This window comes from Dermacentor albipictus, chromosome 3 (assembly GCF_038994185.2).
Source record: "Dermacentor albipictus isolate Rhodes 1998 colony chromosome 3, USDA_Dalb.pri_finalv2, whole genome shotgun sequence".
NCBI lineage: Eukaryota > Metazoa > Arthropoda > Arachnida > Ixodida > Ixodidae > Dermacentor > Dermacentor albipictus.
This window is the reverse complement of record NC_091823.1, coordinates 108211903-108237410: the sequence shown is the minus strand read 5'-3', so window position 1 is coordinate 108237410 and position 25508 is coordinate 108211903. Positions and strand designations below refer to the sequence as shown.

Genomic DNA, 25508 nt, shown 5'->3' with positions numbered 1-25508 from the left:
GATCTGTTCACTACAGTTTCTCGTCAAAATTCTGCCCGCCAAACCACCCGCACAAACAGTATTTCTTTTTGAAAACATGGCAGCAGGAAGTTTCTCCACGCATTTATGTCCCATTTCCTGTATTTCAGGAAATCAACTGTTTGTGTGTTCACTCGGCTCTATGGATTGCCGAAAGACTGCACAGTCAAAACAGCCGCATATATTTAAGGTGCACGACCTCAAGGAAACAGATTGTCGTCGCCTGAAACAGCGGTTCAAACTTATCCGTAGTGATGTCATATATGCGACCATCACTGTACGATATTCGCGAAACGGTACACAACTCACACGGGGTCGAAGTAATACTTGAACCCATTCGTCGTGTGTTTGAAAAGTAGCCATAGGCCGTGAATTATTACCAGGATTTTAGCTGGCCTCCAACCAACGCTCGGACTCATTGCTGGGGAGAAGTTGTGCCACAAGTGTAAGCGCATAGCACACCATAGCGAAAGCTGCAACTTTGAAGATGCTCTCCAGAAAAGACGAGCTCGCTCTGATCTGAGTGAGCCGTATGTTGTGAATGAAGAAGTGAATGAGACGCCGGCTGCCATAGGGATGATATCTTTAAAAAGAAAGCTTGGAAAAAAGGCTCGAGAGACCTACGCCAAGAATAAGATCGAACGGCTCCAGTGAAGCTCCGAAGAAAACTGTCTATTTAGACCTTCAACAGCCACCTTGAACTTGGGCCTTCAACAGCCAACACCTGCTGGATATTACAGTGACTAGTTCTAAGTGAGCATCTACATAGCCCTAAAGAAACAGTCCAAAGAAAAACATGAGAATGAAGAAGGACGACTGAGAAATATACAAATTTTTATACTAGCTCCCATTTTATGATCACGCGAAAATGTTATGAATTACTTCGCAGCGTTGGACCGACAGCCACACGAAGCTATTCGTATGAGCGCAAAGGACGGCGTTCTTCGCATGTCTTGAAAAAGAAAAAAAAAAGAAAAAAAGAGAACAGGGGGCTCTGTCGGCGGAGAAGTCAAATCTCCAGTAAAGAAATATTGTGAAGACTCAGTTTCATACTATCTACCGGGGAGAAAAGCCACCATCAGCGTTCAACAAAAGCGACTGCTTTTTCTATATTTGCAAGAATTTTACGAGCAGTGCAAGGGAAGTGGCAGTCCTAAATGCGCATTTTCTTCATTCGCAGCACTGCACCCACTACACGGCGTATTGGCCAGAGTAAGTGGTACCAACAGAGTTTGCATGTGAATGGCACGCCAGAGCTTCAAACTCATGCTCCGATCCCACACGCTTCACATATCAACAGTTGTACGCCCGATCGAAAACGAAGACCGCGTGTGTGGATGCTGTTCTGTGGGCCCAAGCAGCCATTCCCTTCTGGCAATGCTGCCCGAGAGTAACATCAAGAACAACACAGCGTTCCCGTTCCTCTTTCCACAGCTTCGTCATCTGGCGCACGAGCTCTCTTTAGCAGAGTGGAACACCCCAAATATATATAAGGCCCACCAGGTTGCACGAAGTGAACCTTTCACTCCAACTCCGACCTCCACCCGGGCCCCACCGACGTGAGGCATCGCTTCTGCACCGGCTGTGGCTGGGAGTGGCTTTCACGAAGGCGTACACTACTTTGATTGGACTGACCGACAGTGTTGCATGCGACGTCTGCGGCGTCGAAGAGAACATCGCACGTTTATGGTGCCAATGTCATCGATTTCAGTCGGAAATGCAAACGTTGTCTATCGCATTGCGAAGACTAGATGATCGACTATGGTCTGTGCAGATGCTGCTTGGAGACCGTCCCAATCGCTTGTCGGCCCACAAAGCTGTGAAGGCACTTTTGTCTTTCTTGAGGGCGACTGGCCTATGTGAACGCCTTTGACTCTTTCAGGTTCTCTGCGCACGTGCGCGAGCTCACCGCAGCTTTCCTTCCCCGCCACTCCTTCTATCTCATCTTTCTATTCCCTCTCTCCCGTCCCCCAGAGTAAGGTAGCCAATAGGACGCTTTTCTGGTTAATATCCCTGCTTTCTCTCTTTCTTTCCTCCTCCCCCTCCTACCTTCAGAGGATGCTGGAGAGCACCCCATCTCTAGATACACAGACTACCTCCATGTTTAGCATTGGATCCGTGGTGTCGGCTGCAGGCTTGAAACAATAATCTTAAGTCTCGCCGTGTTTTCGGAGAAGTTCTTTAGACATTCTACAAGCGCTCAAATTGCGCCCCTTCGTGAACAAGTTGCAGGCAAAACATTTAGGAGAGCCCAAAATGAACCTGGAGGGTGACGAGCTGATCCTTGAGTTGCCATCGCAGAGAATTATGGTTTTGTGGCGTGCACATGCGGAGGGCCGTGTGGGCACTGCTACGTGGCGTGCTCGTTGTAAAGCAACAAATCAGCCGTAAGGGACATCCACATTCCCTTGTTGTACTGGCAAGTTTCTTTCAGTGACATTCACTGTAAATGCGTTCGCAATAGATATGAAAGGTAGGAATTCATCCGGAACAGAATCGACTCTTCGTTATATAGGCCATTTCGCTCTAGAGTCGTTTGCTGTATAGTCACTCGACTGTGTTCAGTAAATGTATTCAAAACACGCACTCAGTCAGTTCAAATTCTCACTACCATTCATCCGTGATCTGGCATTCATTTTCTTTAAATATAAAACAAGTGCCGCCTTTGCTTCGTTCAGGGCAGAGGGGAAACTCTGTATCTGTTTCATGTAATGCCTCTAAGCAATCACAAAATGAGGGTTTAGCGATACCAGTTTATCTTATTTATCCACACGCTTCAAAGTGCGTCTCCTCGTCGCCTATTATTTATAACGTGCCCCACAGTGCCCCACACTGCCCCAAATCTTCACTGAATAAAAGCTTGTTGAATAACCTAGCATTTTACAGGACACCGTGAAAACTCTTATATAACGTTTTTGAGTTATTCCATATGTATTCGCACGAACAGCTTTGCGTCTCTTTGTCAGTGCCTTACAAAGAGATGGCAGATTGTACCTCCTAGTCTACGTGTTGGTAAATGTTCTCAAGGGTGGCATTCAACTGTACGAACATTATCTGTGAGGTTTATATAAACCAGTGCCACTATACGCAACCCCTTTTTCTCAAAACTCCTCTATGCTGACGTCACTGCTCTTCATGCTTTCTCTCTCCCTGCCACAGTTGTGTGAAAGACGGCCCTCTTAGTCTACTAAGCAAGACACCGACGCTAACATCCTCTCCCCCCATCAAAAAAAAAAAAAAGAACTAGCCTAAGTTTGCGTATCTAAGGTAACTACTTGGGTCTGTTGGTATGTCACAAGTATGCACAGCGTTGTGCATAAAGGGCCCGGACACAAGAAAGAAGGATGGAGCACACAAGGCGAGTTTCTCGCGTGTCCTTTCTCGTATACCGAGCTCCTTCTTTGAACCCCTTTCCGACGCGGCACAGCGACAGCAGCTGCAGCAGTGGAAAAGCCGAAGGAAGAGGCAAAGAAAGCTCTGCTTCAAAAGAATTAATGTATTCACCGGTCTTATGGACTCTTTCTTTTTCTCTATATAGCTAATAAACTCCCACCTGCAGGTGCGTGCTATTCTTTAGCACAGGTGAAGCCACATTCTATGATCTATACGCGATGAACACTTGGAAGAATTGGTTCATTCAAAAACTTATACCATACCAGCTACAGCGAGATCACCAAATTTTCTCAACTGGGCAGATCTCGAGGTGGCTTTCGGAGGTCACGCCACTCAGGTCCTTTAAGAGCGGGGGTCATTTCAGATCGCTTACTGGAGGTAGTTTTCGTATTGGCTTCGAGCTGCTTATTCAACCGGCTCAGAATACAAAGGGATTCTGTCTTTTGGAAATTTCGCCCATTTCCCAGATTTCTGTGGCATTATTAAGTTTGGTCTATGCTTGTCGTGGACCACAACATGCGACCCGTGCAGCTTTGTAAGCGCGCGCTCCGCGGACGAGCGTGCAGAAGAAGATAAAAATGGAACCGCCGGCGGTAAGCCATCTCGCTTCGCTCCTGCTATTTGCATGAAATTTGTACTATTTTTCGCCGCCTAACTCCTATCTTTTCGTCACTATAGGAGAACTCGAAGGTGTTCAAGTCCTACAAGCACGCTATCTCACACCTGGGATTCTTCGCTCGCTTCGGAGGCGCCTTCGGTGCGGCCACCATCATCGCGGTCTACATCATCGCTGTGGCCAACCATGACATCGATCCTTACAAGTCTTACGTCAGGTAAGTCTCCCGAGTGTGGCTGCTATAATTTTTCGTAGTAAAGCACGTACGCGAAGTGTCTTTACCGTATTACCGAAATGTGAAACGCATCTGGGGATCGTAGCACCAGGTGCCGCAATGCGGTGATGCTGTATCGAGCAAGAACGCATGGCACTAGAAACGTCGCTGTGTTTCGTGGCTCCATCTGCTGGAAAACAGAAAAGGCTGGCTCTTTCAGGAATGTGCCACGGTGTAAACTCCTAAAGGGCAGTTAATCAACATAGGGTCGTACCAATGTTTTAAAGGTTGTTGCCATTTCTATCCAAAATGTGTTCAATGGTGTCATTTGTGTTCACAACGTATCTTGCGGCTCTTTGCGACGTATCGCCGTAAAGGTAACTAAGGCATTGTCTGAAATAAAAGCTCCGTATGGGGCTGGAAGTCTCAAAAAAATTAAATAAATATACTCATAAGAAGAAAGATGGGCGGCAGGACAGCAGAGAAAGCAGAAACTAACAGTACTATACTACTAAAGTACCGGCTTAGGTCACCCTTTGCCTTACGCATTATTTTACTGGTTATTGTGATTCCATGGCAAGCAACGACTTTTTTTTTGCACAGTGATTACTCTGGACGCATTTTTGAGACGTTTGCCGTGCGTTTTCTAGCAATTGTATTGAATTTCGGTAATTTTTGTAGCTATTGTATAATGAATTGTAGTGGTCAAGATCACTGTGAACTCCGTATCATGAGTTCGTTCTAGATGAACACACTAAACTTTTGCGATAATTGCATTCAGTGTGGAATGTTTCTGTAGGGTGAATCAATTATGATATATATGCCCAACTAAGGCCATAATGCTCGCCAAGCACACTTTTGCCGTGTTGACTGCATTATGTTTTATTAGCTGTACTAAATGCTATTGGTCATTCACATTTCCTATTGCGTACCTTGCTTATATCATGCCTGACCAATCAAAATTTGACGTGGTCAATCGGTATCTGCTGCATGCAGATTAAAAGAGGCTTTATACCTAAACAATATTATGCGGACCCGACGCACTGCAGGAGTCGATGTAAGCGAAGCTTTCTGAGCCACTTGCACGGATTGATGGTAATTAGCGGGGACGTCGACGGCTAACGTTTAATTTCTTCAACGTTTAGTCCGATACGAGAGTGGTAAGTTGATGTTAAGCGGTACCTTGTGTGCACCACGGCTCTTTGTCTGCGCAGTGCACAGAACGCATAGGGAGACGTGTTTTTTGAGGCGCTGTTTTGTTCCATTGTTCATAACCTCTGAGAGGGTTGAGAATTGCCATTGCATCACATAGGACATCGCATCGTGGTACAAGTGGTCAACGTTAATTGATATATGGGGCTGTATGCGACAAAACCACGATCGGATTATGATGCACGCTGCAGTGATGCACTCCATATTATTTTTGACAGCTTCCTGTTCCTTAATGCCCACCTAAATGTAAGTGCCCGAGCATTTTTGTGTGTTGCTCCCGTCGAAATGCGGCTGCTATGATCGGGATCGAGCCCGCGACCTCGAGCCCGCGACCTCGAGCAATGCCATAAGGACGCAAAGCTACAACGGGGGGCACACAAGTGTTGCTTTGACGTGCGACCGTGTCCGTAGTATCGCCTAGACCCTACGTTGATTTAACGCGGCTTGGCGTCTGCACGCCCTGCGTCAGTTGACCCCTTCCGAAATTCGCATGGTGTTTATTTTTCAGAAATAACAAAAACGTACCGTATAGCGTGCCCCCAGTTTCCCCCCAACCGCTATTGTGTCTAGTGTAGCAGCGTTTCCCTGCCTCCCCCCTTTCTCCCTCCCTGTACAGGAAATATGAGCGAAGAGTGGCAAGGCTGTTATTCAATCGTTTCGCTACTGCATCGGTTCTGCCCATTCTCTGCCTCCTCTCTGCAATTCTATCTCTGGGCTTCGACGTTAGTAGAAGGGCAAGCGCTGCAGTTTCTGCGATGTTTTTGTGGGGGTTCACGGATAATTACAGCTGTCACGAGACTAATGTGGCTACGCCCAGTGAGCTTCAGAGAGCACTGTGCACATGCAATGCGATAGCCAGGTCCAAAAGAGTTTCTCGCGTCGCCTTTCTTTTCGGTCATGCTCCTTCTTTGTAAAGACAGCCACAGCAGCAGCAGTAGTGTAAAAGTCGAAGGAAGAGGCAAAGAATGCTTCGTTTTAAAAATATGAGTGCCGAAGCAGCCTATACGCGTAAAAAACAATGCAACCAAAGGCACCGCAATTGTCTGCTCTCAAAGGCACTGCTTTCAATACCCTGCACCGCTTAACTCTGGTAGCCAGCCCTGTCGCTAAACGAAAACGCCAAGAATCCCGTAGCCAGAAAAGGAAAACCCTGTATCTGCAACACTCACTGGCCACGTCCTAACGGTTTTATCTGGATCAGACGTAAAAAAAAAATTATGGGGTTTTACGTGCCACAACCACGATCTGATTATGGAACACAATACCATAGTGGGGGGAGACTCTGGAAATTTGGGCTACCTAGTATTCATTGACGCACTGAAAGTTGAGTACACGGGTGTTTTCGCCCCCCTCGAAATGCGGCCGCCGTGGCCGGGATTCGATCCCGCGACCTTGTACTTAGCAGCCAAACACCATAGCTACTAAAGCAAGCACAGCGGGAGGATCACGCGTAAGATCAGCGGCCCTTTTGACAAAACAAGTTGCCATCAGAGGTGGCTGCTGCACCATATGCACCCGGCACAGTTGCAGTTTGAACAATATACCGGCGTTCTTTGCATCTGCGTTCACGTTTCATTGAAAATATATACTGATCACGCGCGTCCAGTCTCACCATTGCCTTTGTCGAGCCATGAATGTGCAATCACTGTGATCAGCATCAACGCAATATAAAGCGAGCAGCCACTGTTCGTCGAGTCTTACGCGCACCTTTTTCGTTAAAATTAGTTGCCCAGAAAGCATCAGAACATGCAGCCACGCATTATGCGACGAGAAGGGATGTCTAAATAAAGAAAGTAAATTATATATAAGTCATGTTTTACGTGTGTCACGACCGATCCTTGGGACAATTGCCGGTATCTACTCGCACATGTTCTCTTGTTTGTCCATCGAAACGTCGCCCTACCTCACGAAAAAGACACCATCTATTCCTCAACTGTGGTCAACGCGTTTCACTTGTTCGGCGAAAGTTCTTTTTTTTCCGAATCTAGGTCATTTTCTTCCCACCCGAAAAGCGTTGCAAGCCGGGCTATCGCTCTTGAACAAATAGCTTTCTTTGCGCGAGACAACCACGCTTGAGACTGTGTGAGATAAACGATCGAACCTCTTGGAAATATTATAGTAATGCTAATGGAGCACTTCGAGTTGCTCGAAGTTCAGCTCCACTTGCCTTTAACATGAGGTACGGAAGGGCTCCACTCCAAGCCTGGTGTGACGAGAGACATGCAGCTTAAAGGGACACTAAAGCGAAACAATAAATCAGGTTAGACTAATGAAGCATTGTTTCAGAACTCTGCAGGCAGTCATTTAAAAAAATAGTGTGATTATTAGATAAGAAAATGAAGGTCCAAGTATCACTATTTGAATTTTGCACCGAAACCCACGCACCGGTACGTCAGCGTGACGTCAGGGATTACAAAGTATGTTTTCGCATTTGGGCCGCGTTAGCTGAATAAAGGTTGTAGAAATTTGCCATGTTTAATATTTGGTTCCTTTAGAACACAATGTAGTCAGTCAGTACCGCTATATACGATTATTAGGCCCTAGAACATGCCATCAAAATACGAGACGTCACAGCCCCCAGGTGCGGGAACTGAAGTAGGCGTCGCCGCCCGTATTTCGTTCTTGTGCTTTTTCTGGCTTACCAAACGTCTTAGCGTTGTAAGAGCGGTGTTTTTGGTGTTGTAGAACGGTAATTTACTGATGCAGAAGAAATCATTTTTCACTTTATTGTCCCAATAAAGGGCAACCCCGGCGATTTTTCGACCGTGTGAAGGTAATGGAATGTGATACTAGAATTGTTCCAAAATTCGAAAATAATTTTACACAAGCGAAACAGCGCAATAACGAAGCTGAAACCTGACCGGGCAGCTGGGCGCGAGAGGTACATAGCGGGGAAGGGGCACAAGGCACGCCGATGCCAACTAAACTGGCGAAGCGGGGCCAACTAAACCGGCGAAGAGCAGACGCTCGGCTGAATAGTGACCACGCTGGGCCTTCAGGTGGCAATCTTAGGCGCACCAGCTCTTGGGATTTGTCAAAGAGTGACAGCGACGACTCCGACGAATTCAATAGCCACGCATCGCCGTTCGCATTCGACCCGCCACCAGGAGAGCTAGCGCCCTTGCGCAAGATATCGCGCTGCAACATGAAGACCAAGGGTAGCCCTAACAACTGATGGATTGCTATTTTAGGTGTTTTACCCATTATCAGGGAAGCGCTTCGCATGCTCACTTTAACATGTGGAGCACGATTTTCCGCATTTGCATCCCTCGAGAACGCCGCTGACAGTCCAAAAGTAATATCTTGATGAGGGCTAGTTGGTTCATACTTAGAACTGAGCTTAAACAGCGCGAAAAAGACGAGGACACAAGGAAACAAATACCACAGACGAGCGCTGTCTGTGGTAGCGCTTGTCTGTGGTATTTGTTTCCTTGTGTCCTCGTCTTTTTCGCGCTGTTTAACCTCGGTTCTAAACAGTCCAGATCACCGACTCGTGCATTTGTTCACGTCGGCAGGTGCATGCTAGCCCCTCATCGGTGACATCAATTAATGTCGGAACACAGCAAAACACAAATTTTGTGCATGCAAGCACCTTTGCATCACTATGAACCTCGCTGACATGAGCGACCACTCACTTTCGAATATGGGGAGTGGTAGGGCGTAGTACGGGAGTGTTGTTACGCTGTGTACTTGTGATGCTTTGTATTCTCTTCGTGCCCACGACTAGTGTTCTCCATATAGAGATGTGGAATTTCATGAAATTTTGAGGGGCGTGAGAAAAACTGATATCTTCCATGTCTTTTTTTTTCAGAAAGATACGAAACATTTTGAAATAAACACGATTACGCACAGAGCTATGAAGAAACCGACATGTTTATTTCTCTAAGGTTGAAAAGAATATCATTGATAAATTACTGCATAACAAAAGTCACAGCAGAGCTTGCGGGTTCAATATCTAGGCCCGATTTCCCGTCAAGATATTGATTTCATATCCTCCTGCGTGTCAGCATGTTCTGCGTATAGCTTCTTTTACGTCATAACGCAATGTGGCCAGTAGTTGAGGAGCAGGAAAGGCAGGTGTTTCGAAGGATTGAACGAAATGCAATGGTAGAAAAACTGCGCGAATCTCAAATCTGATGTTTTCAAGAAATGACGGAAGCGTGCAGAAGATTCATAAAATTTTATACGGATCTGTCGACCTCGAAAAATCTCCGGAGTTGCCTTAAAGGACATATAAACTATCTCATTTGGGTGGAATTTCGGGAGGTGATTAAAGGGGGAGCAAAGCACGTCATCCTCCATAGTATCTGTGCAAAGACCCATTTAGAAACAGGCTTTCCCACCAAAATGTCCCCAAAGATGAGGCCAAGGCATACTAAGACGCACGATTCCTCAGGAAAAGGTCCCCACATTTCTCTGACCACCCGGAGCTGCCTGCAACGAACCGCTCCCGAATAAAATACTCCGTTTCATCTGCTCGATAGTACGCCTATGCTAATTTTTGTTATTCTAAGTATGAGAAAGTTTGATATAATTATAAATAATGGTGTTACCAGGCCAGCGTAAGCAATATTGAAAAATGCTCAAGCCGGTTTCGAACTTTTCAAGTGTTACGTCGGCATGCAAGTCAGTATATAACGATGTTGTTGAACATATTACGAAGGTGCTCCTTCCTTTCTTTTTCTTTTTTTACACGTGAGGGATTCTGGCACCTTTCTTCACCTTCTTCACAAGTAGAGAAAAAGAATATGCCCACAAAGAAACTTCATGAATTACGTGCTGGTGACATAGCAACGAATGAAAAGGAAACCGACTGTGTGTGGTCACTCTTCGTTTTACTCACTCCATTCATGTGCGCTCTTGGGCGTAAATTTCTTTTCGCAAGTCGCTTGCGCATATCGCCGTTCATCGTTTTCCATCGCGTTTACCACTGCTTCGACGCTTTTCAAAGCCACTGGAATGTTCCGCTGCTTTCAAGGTTGCATTTGCTTGCAATATGCCAGCTTGTCAAATTCCACTAGATAATGGCGTTCTAATCATACCGCAGGAGATCGCGAAAACCTATATTTACATAACATAGTTTTCCGCCATTGTGCACCGAGAGACGCTTGTCTTCGTCTGGGAAGCAAGACGATAGTTGTAGAACGAAGTTCTGGTTAGCACCCTTGCTTCCTCAATAATTGGCTAGTTCCTTACCCATTCAGAAACCTTGAACAAGCACGTGCGCAAACCAGAATTTCGCAGATTTTAGAACTCGTTTAAGAAACACTGATATGCGCTTTGGTTGATCGCTCCCACTGACACCTAAAAGCGCCATTCGCATACAGTACAGACTGCCGGTGAAGCTAGTGTTTGAGGCTTGTCAGCTCCACGTAAACTGTATTTATTTGTCATTCCCCAAATCGTAAATTTAATCACGCCCCATACATCCTTTTGCTGTATGCAGCTCTACGCTATGTCCACTTTGGCTCCCGCTTTTAGCTTGCGCGCTCAGTTGATCACTCCAGCCATTGAAGTGTCGAAGCGATGCGTAATAACTGTCTTTCTTTCCTTTCTCCAAATCTGCAGTGACGCCAGTGGGGACCCACCGCAGAGCGGCCTCTTTGGGCTTTGCGTTGTGATCATGATTGTCATGGGTGCGTATACATGACATTTTATATATGTCCAGTGTTTTTCTCGTTGGCCTCAATGAATGCCGAGCTTGCAATTTGTTTCGCAAGGAATCGTCGTTACGCAAGCCTCACTTCTGAAGGAAGAGTCTCAAAAGTTCCGGAAACTTCCACCGCGAAAGGAAGCACGCGATCTGCCGCTACTTCGTCCTCTGAATGCGATGCGTGATCGTCCACCTAAAGAAGCGCGCCCGCACTTCAGGGAGCGATTTTTCAATGGTCCGCATATTGGACTCTATTCGGTGTGCCACCTCTGGCAAAAAAAAAGGTAGAAAGGAAGGAAAAGCGGCACCGGGACAGAGAAAGATAGGGCGAAACAGTTGCATTTTTTTTCTACGTGTTATCGTGCAAAAGAATACATACAAAATAAAGATGTCGATACGTCGAGTGCAAACACATTGCATGATCGAAATTCGTGGAAAGGATTTCTATAAGGTTAATATTTTGAAGGCGACCAGTAGTTACAGCCACCAGCCAACTGAGCTTCGTTTGCGTAGACAAGAGGATTGTGGCGTGAGAAGAAAGAACAATGAACATCCCCATTTCGCTCATGTGGACGAAACTAACCGTGCCATCTGACTCGATAAGCGCCAAGAGTGGGTTGTAGCTGTTAAGGTGTGCCGGAGAAGCAAGTTGCGCTTGGATGATTCACATTAACTATACTCATACGCAGGTGCAACAGGTACAATAGAATTCACTGCATACAGAAGGCTCAACGGATCTATATACGAATAGGCCAACCTTTAATAGGCGACGGTGGTGGTGACGTCGACAGCAGCACGGTTTTGTACAGCGCTGACTGACCGGTCCCGTGTTGGCCTAAACCTAGAGAAATGTAATCTACATTATGCATTGAATCTGCTAAATAATTTTCTGTTGGTTGATGCTTGCGTAAAGTAAGAACAAACTGTTTAATATAACATTGCCAACGCCGTATTGATATTGGCGTTATCCGTGTGGCACATTTCAGCACCACCGAAACGCACAGCTCCGTATTCGATGCGCCACACGTGGGACACAGATGTAAAGGAAGCAGCAGCCGCTACTGTTGCAATTTTCAGCCTTGTAAAATGGGTGCATTTAGAGGTGGCTTCTTAATTTCTGATTGGTCCCTTTTGTGGGGGCGGGGCTCTGTCACCGTGCTGGTGACGGAAACGTAGATCTGCGTCGCGGTGATCCGATTTTGAGGAGAAAACGACTCGGAAACCCTCTCCCCTGACGAAAACCGGTGCCGTGGCCGTGACGCCACGGAACGTTTGACAGCTGTGTGAATGACGTCAGAGTCCTTCCTCCGAAGAAGCCTTACGCTGCAGTTGACTTCGTGATCAGCCCACACTTTGACTGCACTGACTTCATGATCGGCCCACATTTTCAGACTTCACTGGATTCTTCACTGGCACGAATTTTTCGTCCGACAGATACCTACAAAGTGTGCGAGGTCTGCTTGTAATGCTATCCCATTGAAAAATGCGCTTATATTTAGTGTAGTTTCCGTGCTTGCAGGGGTTGGACGCAACAGTCCATCATTCGCGCCAGTTCCAGTTCACCCCTTCTGCCGGCTTCGATCATTTTTTTTCTTTCGCACAGAGTGCAGCGTGAGAGAGATAACGCAATTTTCGGTGGCACCTCGATAGGGCGACATAGAATACCGGTTGCCCAACTGCGACCGGTTGAGCGAACTGTTGCGGTGAAGGAACGATGCCAGGAAACGTATTGTACTATTTTGATATACCGATGTGTCTAGACTCGTGTATGAATCAAACACGAAGTAGTCCATCGCTCCTGGTCTGGATTTAAAGAGTTTGCGAACCTCGCTACCAGCAACCGAATGAAAGCTTCACTAGCTGATCAATGTCATTATTGACGTATGCAAGTCCTCAAAGCGCTGATGACCAAGGCAAATAAGACTTAGAATATCATGAAAGGTATCACCGATAGCGATTCCGGATGGTGCTTTTAGAAGGTATCCGCCATGGTTGCCCAGTGGCCATGGCGTTGCGTTCCTGAAATCCAGGTCGTGGGTTCAAATCCGGCCGCGGCAGTCGCATTTCAATGGGGGACAAATGCAGAGAGCTCGTGTGCTTAGACTTAGGTGCATGCTAAGGAAGCATTAATCCGAAGTCCCCCAATACGAAGTTCCTCATAATCAGACTGTGGTGTTTGGCACGGAACGCACCAGAATCTAGTTGTCAAAAAATTGAGCGCCCTTGCTGCCACCGAAGTTATCCAGTGCTTCAGAAGTTACTGCGAGCTCTCTCGGCAGCGGCTTCTCATCCGGCGTCCCGTGTATTTCCCATGTTCGCATTCGAAAACGTAAGCAGGAGATCGCTCGGTAATTTGGTCACGGTTTCAGCACTCCGCACCTCGAAAGAGCAAGTTCCAAAAAGCATGATTACCCCCATTGGTAAGCTGTCTGCCTGAAAGCCATGGAAGGCAACGAAAGAGTCCAAATGTGTCTCTGGGTCACGTGACGGTCTAGGTCACGGTCAAAAGTGATGAAGCATCACTTTTGACTAAAGCAAAACGTGCCTTTTACCTTAAATTATTATGTGTGTGTGTTTTTTCTCGGGTGCTCTGTTAAGTTCTCTCCTCGTTTCTCATGTCCGATTGCTTTTCTTTGCCAGGTTTTCCTGTAATGTACCTCCACCACATGCGAAACCAGGTCACCATGGAGGCAACGGGCTGCGTCGGCGAGCGTCTCAACCGTGTGGCGCTGGCTTCCGGCGCCCTCTCCTGCCTCGGAATGGCCGTGGTGGCGCTCAATCCCGTGTCACACGTCCGCAGGGATGGCCAATGGGTGAGCGCTGGCATTGACGACACAGTGCCCCACTTCGATGTCGATAATCTTTGTAAGGAGAGCACGCCACTGGGCCTATATATGCATACCGATCAACCACTGATCAAGCGACAATCGTTGACACGCGTCAGTTGCGTGGCACTGAATTAGTCCGTGTACTGATGCCATCCTATTTCATGTGCTGCTACGACTTGTCAATTGTGCGCAGGTGCTCTCTCCAGCTTCCCTGTCTCTACTGTCATTTGGCTGCATTAAAATAGGTGTTGCCAGTGAACCCGTATCATCTGACTTCTCGAATAGCGATGCGTTCGACTATTCAATAACGTGTGCAATTAAGCTGTCCAATGTTGCGTGCAGCAGCTGGCAAAACCTTTCGACGAACGGTAGCCAAAACAAAGCAAACTCTACTTTTAATTTTATTATGCTGTCATCTATAACACTTTGTCCTCCGAACATGCAAGCACACAGAGCACACACACAAAAAAAATGTTTGTGATGGTCTCACTTGTCGCGGGCATCTATTATCTTTTTGGTGGGGGAGGGGGGGGGGGGCGGGCGTCACTTGTGTTTAAAGGTACCCCAAAAAGCATTCAACGCATGAGGCACGCAAACTACAGTAAGCGAAAGAAACACTAAAGAACTGGAACAGTCACAAAGTTGCGACCCATGCAGTCAGCGCTTCTACCCGTTTTCTTGGACGGTGTCTGAAATTCAGTGACCGGAAGCATTGCCAACAGGTTTCAGTTATCATCATCAAACTAAGGTGCCGGTACACACCCACGGACGTCATAGTTAAAGAAAAACCAATTGAATTGCTTCTCAGGCTCGTAGACGTACGGAGTGAAGTTGTCGGGGGCACTCTCGTGCTCGTATAATAATACTTGGGCATCACTGCTCGACTCCAGGTAATATATGTACCGGCTCCGAAAACATTTGGTTTTCTTTTGTAGCTTTCGGCTATTTAAATACTTAGGGACCACTCCGTCTTCACGTTCACCACTAGTGGGAATAGTCATTGATATATCGAGAGCTGTACAAGACAGCAGAAGAAATTTGCGAACGGAAGCGTAATGTCGCTACTTCTTGTCGATCAACTTATGAGAGCGTTCCTAGGTGACCGCGAAGTATGATAAAGCACGCTTAAGCTTCAGAAACCGGTGGCCTTTACAATTCTCTGGGGCATTAGAAAAAAAAATCTAATTTGTTTGCCCTCCGCGTCCAAAAACATTTCGCAGGCGTCTGAAGCATGCAATATTTTCTGTTGGACAATGCCTGCTCTAAATTTTCGCCACTTTAGAGACGCATAATTCAACCCTATACGCCAAGCCACGTGACCAAGCAGGTGCGGTGACCGAAGCGCTTCTCCCTGCAAGCTAGCTGTCTTCATCTGGCCCTCGTACCGCTAATGTTGTTCAGATTTAGCACCATGTAGTCTACGGGAGGCCTTTATAATGACCAGCTTATTTGCAGTAGTGACGTCACGCTTGGGGGCTGTCTGTTCTATCGCAACGCCTCACTGATTTAAGCATAAACAGGATAAGCGTCGCCGCTAGCTCTATAGCGACGTCCCCCTTTGTTGAAACTTTGATATGCAAACGTGACTTAACTTTTTTTAGTATGCTAATGAATCGCCTCACCTGTGGTCCGTTTAGCGACAATGCGACAACTCCGCGGAGGCTACAACGCGTGACCTGACGCTCTAAACTGTTGGTGAGAGTTTCAAGATGCGATGCTGTATAACGCTGAAGGACACACGATGCGAAGGCACGTGCATTGGCGTAATCATGCACCTGATTGGCTTAAGGCCATTATAGCTCCTGCTGCAATGTATACCTTGGAGGGTCGCGAGAGGGGATAGAGGAGGTGGTTCGACACTTCTTCACCAAGCAAATGAAATTGCACTTCCGCTGTGCGCTTTACTGGAGAAAGTCGGAGCGGCATTCAAACTGGCGATCATTGCAGGGCAATTTGGCTTTGCCGACTAGCCAGCTTTGTGACCGTCGGAATGCCGCTATCGTAGCACGTACAGTTCCTGTTAACGACGAGTGGTTACACAGAGTACGCACGCGCAGTTAGATGGCGTAACTCAGATGAAGCATATTTTCGACTCACTTTGCGTTAACTATTTAATGCTAGTTGAGCGCGGTTTGCGCACCCGACAGTTCGAGCCAAACGAGCTTGGGAATTCCATCAAAAATTCGCGCCCCTCTTGCCGCGAGTGCAGGTAATGCCGGGAACTCGTCCTGAACGAAGTCTGCGTGCCGTGAAACGAATGACTACAGGGGTCAGGTTCCGCCTTGCTGAACTGTTGAAACAGAGCAATCGAGTTCCGTGCGGACTGAATTATCTCGGGAACTGAAGGTGAATCGAGTGGACGTCAGCGCCGCCATACCTACGCTTCTTTCTCTGTCTTTCCGGCTCGCAAAACAGATGTGGCCCGTGTTCCTGCCACACGTGGTTGGGGCCGTCCTGTTCTTCGCGACGGCGTACGCGCACATGCTCGTGCAGACGAGGCTCATGTACACGATGGCCGGGGCCCCCGGCGGCTTCCCCGTCGCTGGGACCGTCAGGGTGAAGACACTTCTCACCACCATCGCCAGCGTCTGCGTCGTGTTCAGTATCCTTGACGAAACGTATACCTCTGTCCAACTGCAAGCGCGCGTGGTTAAAGGGACACTAAAGCGAAACAATAAATCAGTTTAGACTAATGAAGCATTGTTTTAGAACCCTACAGGCAGTCATTTCAAAATAATAGATTCATTATTAGATAAGAAAATGAACGTCGAAGTGTCAGTATTTGAATTTCGCGCCGAAACCCCAGCGCCGGTACGTCAGCGTGACGTCAGGGATACCAAAGTATGTTTTCGCATTTGGGCAGCGTTGGCTGAACGAAAATTCCCGAAATTTGCCATGTTCAATGTTTGGTTCCTTTAGAATACAATGTAGTCAATCTGTACCGCTATATATAATTAGTAGGCCCTAGAAGATGCCATCAAAATTCAAGACATCACAGCCCCCAGAAGCGGGAACATAAGTAGGCGTCGCCACCCGTATTTCGTTCTTGCGCTTTTTCTGGCTTACCAAACGTCTTATCGTTGTAAGAGTGGTGTTTTTCGTGTTGTAGAACGGTAATTTACTGATTCAGAAGAATTCATTTTTCCCTTTAGTGTCCCTTTAACACCATAGAGTTTCCTGCAAAAACTATTAGCGGACACTTTGGAGCTGCGATACACTTCAGAGCTGCAATCATTCTACTGCTCTGGATTTGTATGAGTTTCATCCTTGTGGCTTCGGACGTTCTTGTCGCGCTATTTATTGATATTTATTGCTCTATGTAGCGATCATAGTTTTGTAAACACGGCGTAGCACTAAATCTCTACAAATGTGCACAATCATCGAGATTTGTTTTTTTGCACTTGTAACGCAATACTTCGTTGAAAATTATCGCTTTGCAAAATTTCAAAGCCGTTTAAAGCCGCAGGGATGAAGCTTACGCAAGTACACGTATTACCCATAATTCCCACGCTGGCTGAACCGCCATGCTTGAAGCTTTCGTAGACGCTAGCGCTAAAGTTTCACGTAGTCATTTTTGTTCGAGATCCAATTGTTCACGCCGCACAGTCTCATGCATAATTTTGTGCCCCTGATGGTGGTATCAATGTAACCCCTGTGGGAGTGACGGTGAGTGTCGGCTTCGGCGGTAGCATTTCCCAACTTGCGCATTGCATGCCAAGGATTCCATTCTCCGACTCTTTGATTTTCACCTACTTCGCAGCTACCTCTCAGTTTTCTCTCTTCTGGGTATCTTCCCGTTATTGCAACAATGTTACGCACACTTTTATACCTGTTCCAATTTTAGTACATTTTGTCCACAGCAACTTCCTTATGCTATTTCGAAGTTACTGCTGTATAAATTTGAACTTACAACGCAAGAGCGTGAATGACATCTTGAGCAGAAAAAAAGCTCGTAAATGTGCTCTATAGGAATGCATTACAATGTGTGTGCACGTTTTACAGCGTACTTTACAAATTCCACGCCGTTTGTAAATATTTTCAAAGGGAATGTGTTACATATGACGTCGGAAGTGAAGAACTGTGGCTGGTTTGCTTTCCAAATGGGCACTTAAGCAGCCAAAGTTTTCATCGTGTGCTAAGCCACCAGCCGATTAGAGCCGGCACATGTCTTTCCCATGCTACCCGTGTTGTTTGAAGCACTACTGCGTAAGCCTGAAAAGGCACTATAGCGCCTCTTTTTAATCTACACGAGGTCTTGAAAGGCAGTAGCTGAATGGAATTTTACACTAGATTCGTATTTCTATATCACATTTCCATGCTGGTACCTTAGGGTTATCCAACGGCGTTTCTCAAATAGTAAGCCAAGAGAGCGAGAATACATGCTTGCTATCGTCATCTTCTTTCTTTTTTTTCGCAATTTGCCCTATTGGGTGAGAGCCTCCACACTTTGGGCAGTAAACCCTTCACCCAACAGTTTGAGAGTGCAGGGATAGTATACGTGCACTTAGCTGTCCAGTAACATCCCTCAACGCACTCCTGCTCGCAAAATCATGTTGCCAGATCGGCTAAAAACAAAAAAGGCACCCTCTACAGCATGAGCCGGCGCACATGTTCTGCGGTTTGGCAAAGCTTCTTGACGGCTATCTTTCAGTGATTCTCTTCGCTCCCATGGGTGAGGCCTTCTTCATCAAGGTAAGATCTCTCTCAGTGAAGCGCAGCGCTATCTCTTTGTAGCCAAGCCAATCTCCTTTTGTAGCCAAGCTCAAGCAGTGCACCGTATTATCTGCCAGAGGCGATATTTAAATTCTGGTGACATAATAACTCGCGATACGAACATTTGTGCAGTTGAATGCATTCGTATAATGTCATGCATTAAAATAAACCCAATCCTACAGCTCCTATCTGCAACAAATTTACACTTTGCATTGTCCAGATTCCCGCGTATATGAATGACAATTTATAAAATAAGAGCCAGCTAGCACCGCCGCACGCATAATGTGCCTTCACTTTATTAAACACATTAAGGTTCGTTGCCTCTGTCGTGAGATATTCAGAAAAAATATTGCTACGTCTGTTACCGGGTCGCGGCCACTAACGATTCAGGCTGTTCAGGCCTACAATTTTCATCCGTTGCAGTAATACTGATTTTACTTTACTGCGGGTGATCCTTCGTTTCGGCTGTTGGCTTTTATGATTTTGCTATTATTTAAGTGAGCAGTGCCTGTCCTCTTAAAGTGAATGTGTTCTGGGTAACGTTACGCAACACAACGCTTTAAAATTTCGAGAAAGAAAGAAAGGCTCTGACTGCTATAGAAAACTTCTAATTCAATCATATAGTTTGCATGCTAATAGAGGTGTCTCATGACGAAACGTCGCCTGCCTGTTTTCTTCTGGTTAGGGCAAACCCGACACATTCGGCGAAGCTGCGTACAATTTCCGAAGTATGAGTGTACGCCTCTTCGAAGCACTCCCTCCGGAGTACGTCAACCAAAGTCTCTTCCAACAGTACTCTCGCAACGTAAGTATACATTTCTGGAAAATTGATCGCAAACTTTTTTTTTTCTCGACAGTATTGGCATCGTGCTGCCCTCTTACCGTGCCGTGAGTACTTTAGCCAATAGCATCGGCAGTAGTGAGGACGTCAACAGCATGGGAAGCAGCAGACCGGCCCGGAGAAAAAAAATGCGAATAGGGTATAGTCGCATTTGCCACTGTTTAGGAACATTTACCGTTTTTAACTTACCCTTCGAACATTGCACAAATGCAGCAATGCCATCCGCTCCACTGATTGTGATTTCATAATAGACGCGCTCAGAAGACGTTGAACTCCGCGCTAATGCAGCGTTCAGGGCACAAACAATCCTAATGTCGAATGCCACAATGTGCCCCAGCATAGTATTAACATGCGATAATTTCATATTTCTCTGCTTGGAATAATTATTTCGTGTAGTTATTTGCACACATGTCTAAATTATGATTCTGGGGTTTTACGTGCTGAAATAGCAATGTGATTATGACGCACGCCGTAGTGGGTCCGTCCGGACCAACTTTGACCACATCTTTAACGTGCCCCCCAATGTGCTCTGCACGGGCGTTTTTTGCATTTCGCCCGCATCGAAAAGCAGTTGCCGTGGCCAGGATTTAGTCCCGCGCCCTCGTGCTTCGTCGCGCAACGTCAAACCATTACGCCACCACAGCGGGTACACACGCCTCAATGGTGCGGTCGAAAGGACGTAACAAAAATCGCCGCAGATAAATGTCGCACGATTTCTGGGCGTTCCTTAGGAGTTCGCGCTGTCGAATGTGAGATTCCACATGACCTACTGTAATGGTTACTTAGGGCATGAATGTCATAAATATTTCAGCTTAATAATTAACCCAACAAGAGCAACAAAGTTCGTCCCATTGATCTCCACAAGCAATGTCGCTGTAGGCAACGTTTACATTATGGCACCTTATCTTCCTCAGAGCACTGATGAGGACAGGTCCTCTTGTGGGAATGTTGACTCCAGCGACTGTCCTTGTTACAGTGGGAATGCATATCGTTAAGCGTGACAAAATGGGCATGCTTTCCTTATTTTTCTTTCATCCACCTACGCTAGAAATAACGCAATGTAGGTGAGAAGCATTCGCACGTCTTCCAGTGCGTGTCACCTAAAGTCAATCTAACTAAAACTTGGAAAAAGTCGCAAGCTCGCTTCATAACAACCTTATTCGTGAGGTGTATTTACCCTTTCACAGACATTCGAGCACGGGCGCTTTACCTGCCTGACGTTTTTGGATGCTTTATAGTGCAGCTGCGTTACTGCGAATGCCCGGGTTACGTGCCAGCCTTGCTTGGGCTAGCTAATATGTTGCAAGCACATTTGTGGCGTGAATTCAGGCGAAGCTGGAATGTCGCGTGGCCAGTAGTTCTAACGATAAGCGCTAAGTCTTATGAAAAAGTTGCGATTTTCGCGCTTTTGTGTGCAGCAGTTTCCATGGAAAGGATGGTGAGATCAGTAGCGCAATGGCCAATTTTAATCACGTTGACCACCATGACTGCGACTAACATGTCTCCCTGTCTCTTTTGTCGCTTGCTGCGCAGTACCCGCCCAGCGCCTCATTCTCCATCGCCGCAGAATGGGTGTTCGTCTTTTGCTACCTCCTGTACTTCGCCACTTACGCCAGCGACTTCCGGGACTGCACCTTCTTCCTGGACATTTACGTTCGGGATTACGCCGCGCCGCCGCCCCATCCGCCGCACGAACTCTGAGAACATTCTGCGCTGCGTTTCGTAGCTCGATGAATTTCTCCCTACTGGGGACTTCTCGTTGTAATTTGTACAGTATTTGTGTTTTTGAGCGTAGCTCTGAATAATTGTTCACCGCTGTTAGATGAAAACCTTAAGTGTTAGCATTCCTCACATTGTTCTAGCCGTAATGTTCCTGTGAATTATACCTGTAAAGAACAGAGTTGACGCCAATAATAACTGGAACAAGTTGTTCTCCTTTATTTTTGGCCATCGAGAGCACATATGTACAAAAAGATTGAACGATTATGTGTAATTCGAGTTAAAACTTAGTACATAATTAGCGTAGTAAATAAATAACAATTGTTTTGTGGAACTGTACACAGCTGGATCTTCACCTACAAGGTTATTTCCCACAAAGGATGAAACGTGGTGAATGAATTGCCAGACTTTCAGTATTTCTAAAATATTTTTTAAAGCGCGATTGCTTGTTAATACATTTTAAATGGGAGAAAAGGTTCGCTTTCGCATCTACACTAGTGAAGCCCTTGGAATTCAGTTAAATTCTGGACTACACTAAATAGTACGCGCTCAATTTATTACGATTCATTCACTGAGCTGGTCGATGAGCTCAGATAAGAGCGTAATTAACTTACCTTGACCTCCGTATCGGCAGTGTGTTACAGCGCAGTATTTGCCGCCGAGTGACCCGGATGGTTTCTGAGTACGCATATATGGTGCTCATCATTGCTGTAGCTGCTCTTCCACACATAGTCCTGCCTGGATTCTGTACTATAGGGCACGCAGCCAAGGGCATTGCTATGGCCCATATTTCATTAAAGAATTTTATACCAGTGCATCCTCCTCCTCTTTCTTTTTTTCAGTTCTCGCGAAGTCAAAGCGGACTAAACTTCCTTTATTCTTCGTAATTGTGTGCCTTCCTGCTTTTGTGTCTGCTTGTACAACCAACATATTTTTTATCATAGACTGACTCTGAAGTATCCCAAGATGAACATATGGCCTAAAATGATGCCCATTACCTTCAACAAGAACAATTTATTTCCAAGTGAGTGATTTACAATAGTGCAAGATAAATGTAAAAATTGCTGGCTCCTCGTTAAGGACAATGCGCTTAACACTGGTTATCGTTGAAGTTTTCTTTGAGGTTCCTGCAATATGTATATTCTAGCATTCAACTACGAAGATGACCACGCTACCAGAAGGCACTTGGATTCATATCATTGCCGGCCAAATGCGCAGTACGCATTGAAAAGGGGATACGTTGCGAAAAACGTTGCCTTTCTGGATTCATTCGGCCACTCCGCTACGACCAGTGCCGAATGAACGTTGAACGATGTGTTTCGGCAGTTAAAGCATTAGATTTACAGCATTGCACAGCCAGAATGCACCGCACAGGCTTCGGCTGAATAAGCTTCAACTTATTACAAGTCATTCGGACTATACTGACAGGAATAAGATACACGAAGAAATTTCAGTACCTTGATTTCTCTGCGTATTTAATGTTGTTTTATGATAAAATAAATTTTGAAAGGTAAAGCCTTAAGCTTTATTGCTCTAGGATATGTCCACAGCATTCATGTGAGCAAGTGATCACCAGCGAAAACTATCATTTGTTTGCCGCTAGCAAACGCTTTCAAATTTGCCGGTGGTTTCGCCTTTGCCACAGGATCAAAAAAGCGTACCATCATTTCAGAGCTTCCTGTAATGGGACAGGTGATTACATTGTACATGCGCTCTTATCACGTAGGACTAAGATATATTATCTACGAGAAAACTGGACACTTTGACTCCCAGCGCAGACACATGCAGGCATCTGACGCAAGCCTCTGGCTGTTGCCGCGGAACCATAAGAGTAGGAAGAGAAAGGTCGAAGAACCAACCTTCGATACGAGGTAGTCCAAGGAAGTTTGACAAGAGCCCATTAGCTCTGACCAGCAAAGACAGGCAAACATGACCTTCACTCAGGGAAGTGGACCCTAGCTCTCTACCAGAGAACTGCCTATGATAAGTTTTCCTCTAGTAGAGACATCCGTCAGTGAGGCTTGGAAGAATAGTGAAGAGTAATGCTAATGTTACGTTGGCACTCCCTACACGGAAGAGCCACGTGCACTGCTGACACCTTGTATACCATAACAGTCACTCGTTGTAATACTGCCTGCGAACCGTCGTTCCATTAGGAAACCAGTGGCAAATGGCACCACGTATGTCGTCGTGGCAATGGGAAGACGACAGTTACGTCCCATAGTTCGGGAGGAGCAGGCGACCAAGACACAGCACCGAGCAGAGGGCGGCAAGCTTCATGCAACATTTTCCTGGTAAGAAGGACGCAGTTGATGATGTCTGCTGGGTCAGTTGTCAGACTGTCCGCGCCTTGGGTGACACCCCCAAGAATTATATGCAGTCCCCATCACATCACTTATCTTTCCTGGGAAGTTGAACAGGGCAGTCGTGGCCTCAGAACGTTCCCACGGTGAATTCGCGCCCACCCACAGGCCAATTTTGCGAGTAATCACGTCATCGCGCTAACTGCCCCACTCCTATCGCACTGCCGATATCCGGACCTTCTTCCCTTTCTCTTTCTCATTCTCCTTTTCTTTGTCTTCCTCCGGCAGCGGTGGCCTGTGGTGCGCCAGCCGCAGTTCTTCGTCCAGTTGTAACCTGGTGAGCTTGCAATCAATCAGAAAAGTGGCCACAAGAGGAAGCCGCCACTTGCCCTTGAACTTGGGCTTGGGCATGGCGAAGATGACGAGCTTGAACATGCCCACACGCTGAGGCACAATCTGGAACGTCACGCGACGATCCTTGTCCTCACGCGTAATCATGCCCTTGAGGTCCATCTCGACACTGTCCGCATCCAGCAGCTGATGGCTCACAAGCATCGTTTCGGACAAGTCGATGGTCAGCTTTCGCTTGGCGCCCCACGACACGATGACGGGCCCCGTCTGATCGACGAGCCGCATGTTGTAGTCGTAGAAAGATTGCGTCGGGCCCCATGGGACCTCGTTGAGCGGGTACGGCACCAGGTACTTCTTGGCACGGAGGCACTCCAGCAGGAAGACGCCGATGTTCTGGAGGCTGGCGCTGGCCGCCGCCGCGCCCCCATCTCCAGCGGCCGCTGCCCGCATGTCGCGTTCGCGGTTGGCGTAGATCTTGAGGATGTACCGCCCTTCCGTGGGCGGCGTGACGCCGAAGCAGGCCACGCAGCGGTCCTCGAGCAGGTGGCAGAACACGTAGTTGTTGAGCGTCGCGTTCTCCGTCTCGTCGGACGGGTAGAGCTTGAACTTGTAGCGCATCGGCTCGTGCGAGGCGATCCGTAGCTCCGTGCGCACCTTGAATACGATGGGGTTCTGCGGCCGCGTTCGCAAGCGCATGTTGAGGTGGAAGAAGTGCGGCGTCACCTTTGGAAGCGAGTTGAATTCGTCGAGTGTCAGGTGCTTCTCCAGTAACTGCCACCTGGATGTCATGAAAGGGGACAAAGAAATATCACAATACGTCACCAACATGCGCAATATTTGCAGCTTCAGTGACGACGTGTAAACACGGTCCAAGCAAGGACACTGGTGCGCATAGCCGTGTCCTGCCTTTGAGAGGCCCCCATAGTGAAATACTGCGAAGTAGAAGTTAGTGAGGCATGGTACATGATCGAGAGCTAGGCCTGTTCTCAATCCTGACTATGAGCATAAATTTATGCCTTGAGTTTAGATGATCGAAGTGCAACTATAGCTCAGCTACTTTTTCTTAACAGATGCCTCTAGTGTGCCCTTGCCGTAAGCGCTCTGCCAAAAGCAAACCAAAACAGCATATGTCAAGAAGAAAAACTGAAATGACAGGAAAACTTACGTTAACAGACCTCCAGAACAATGCCCACTCTTTTGTAAGTTTTACAACAATGCGCCTGATTATTCGAATTTGGCAAATCTATCTTGATACCAGTAGCGTCCGACAGACGAGCACTGCACGTTTGCTGCTTCCTTCCCTCGACAAGCAATTCTCGGCGCACAGAAATGCATGCGAGTACTACTCGTCTGGATAAAGATGCTTCACGTTACATTCACGTTTCTTAAAGCAAACAGCGTTCGTTCACTATTTCAGTCATTTTCGTGTTTGATATCTGATATATGTTTGATAACGCTTGTTATCTTGCTCTCTCTCTCTCTCTCTCTCATTTTTTCCGTTCGTTCGTTCGTTCTTTTGCTGGTTCGGGCTATTTCCTGAAATTTATAACTACCATCGATGGTCCCTGCACAATTTTTTTTTTCACTGGACATTTCAGTCTGGAACAAGACAACTTATTCGGAGCGATGCAATTTTCTGCTGGCCTA

The 25508-nt window shown here is 46.7% G+C and overlaps 2 protein-coding genes across 3 annotated transcripts in view; one reads left to right on the top strand and one right to left on the bottom strand.

The window, feature by feature from the left end:
- Nucleotides 1–3912: 3912 nt before the first annotated feature.
- Nucleotides 3913–22094, top strand: LOC135904876 (DNA damage-regulated autophagy modulator protein 1-like). The gene is made up of 8 exons (XM_065435864.1): nucleotides 3913–4004; nucleotides 4090–4244; nucleotides 11022–11089; nucleotides 13747–13919; nucleotides 16350–16536; nucleotides 18586–18626; nucleotides 19333–19452; nucleotides 21022–22094. The coding sequence occupies exons 1-8, from the start codon at nucleotides 3990–3992 to the stop codon at nucleotides 21187–21189; spliced, it is 927 nt and encodes a 308-aa protein (XP_065291936.1). The 5' UTR covers nucleotides 3913–3989; the 3' UTR covers nucleotides 21190–22094.
- Nucleotides 22095–22206: 112 nt separating this feature from the next.
- Nucleotides 22207–25508, bottom strand: part of LOC135904875 (uncharacterized) — a 116543-nt gene continuing 113241 nt past the window's right edge. For both annotated transcript variants that reach the window (XM_070535920.1, XM_065435863.1), the window contains exon 10: nucleotides 22207–24639. In XM_070535920.1, the coding sequence (XP_070392021.1) occupies nucleotides 23724–24639 (916 nt within the window). In that variant the 3' untranslated portion in view covers nucleotides 22207–23723. The remainder of the gene's footprint in view (nucleotides 24640–25508) is intronic.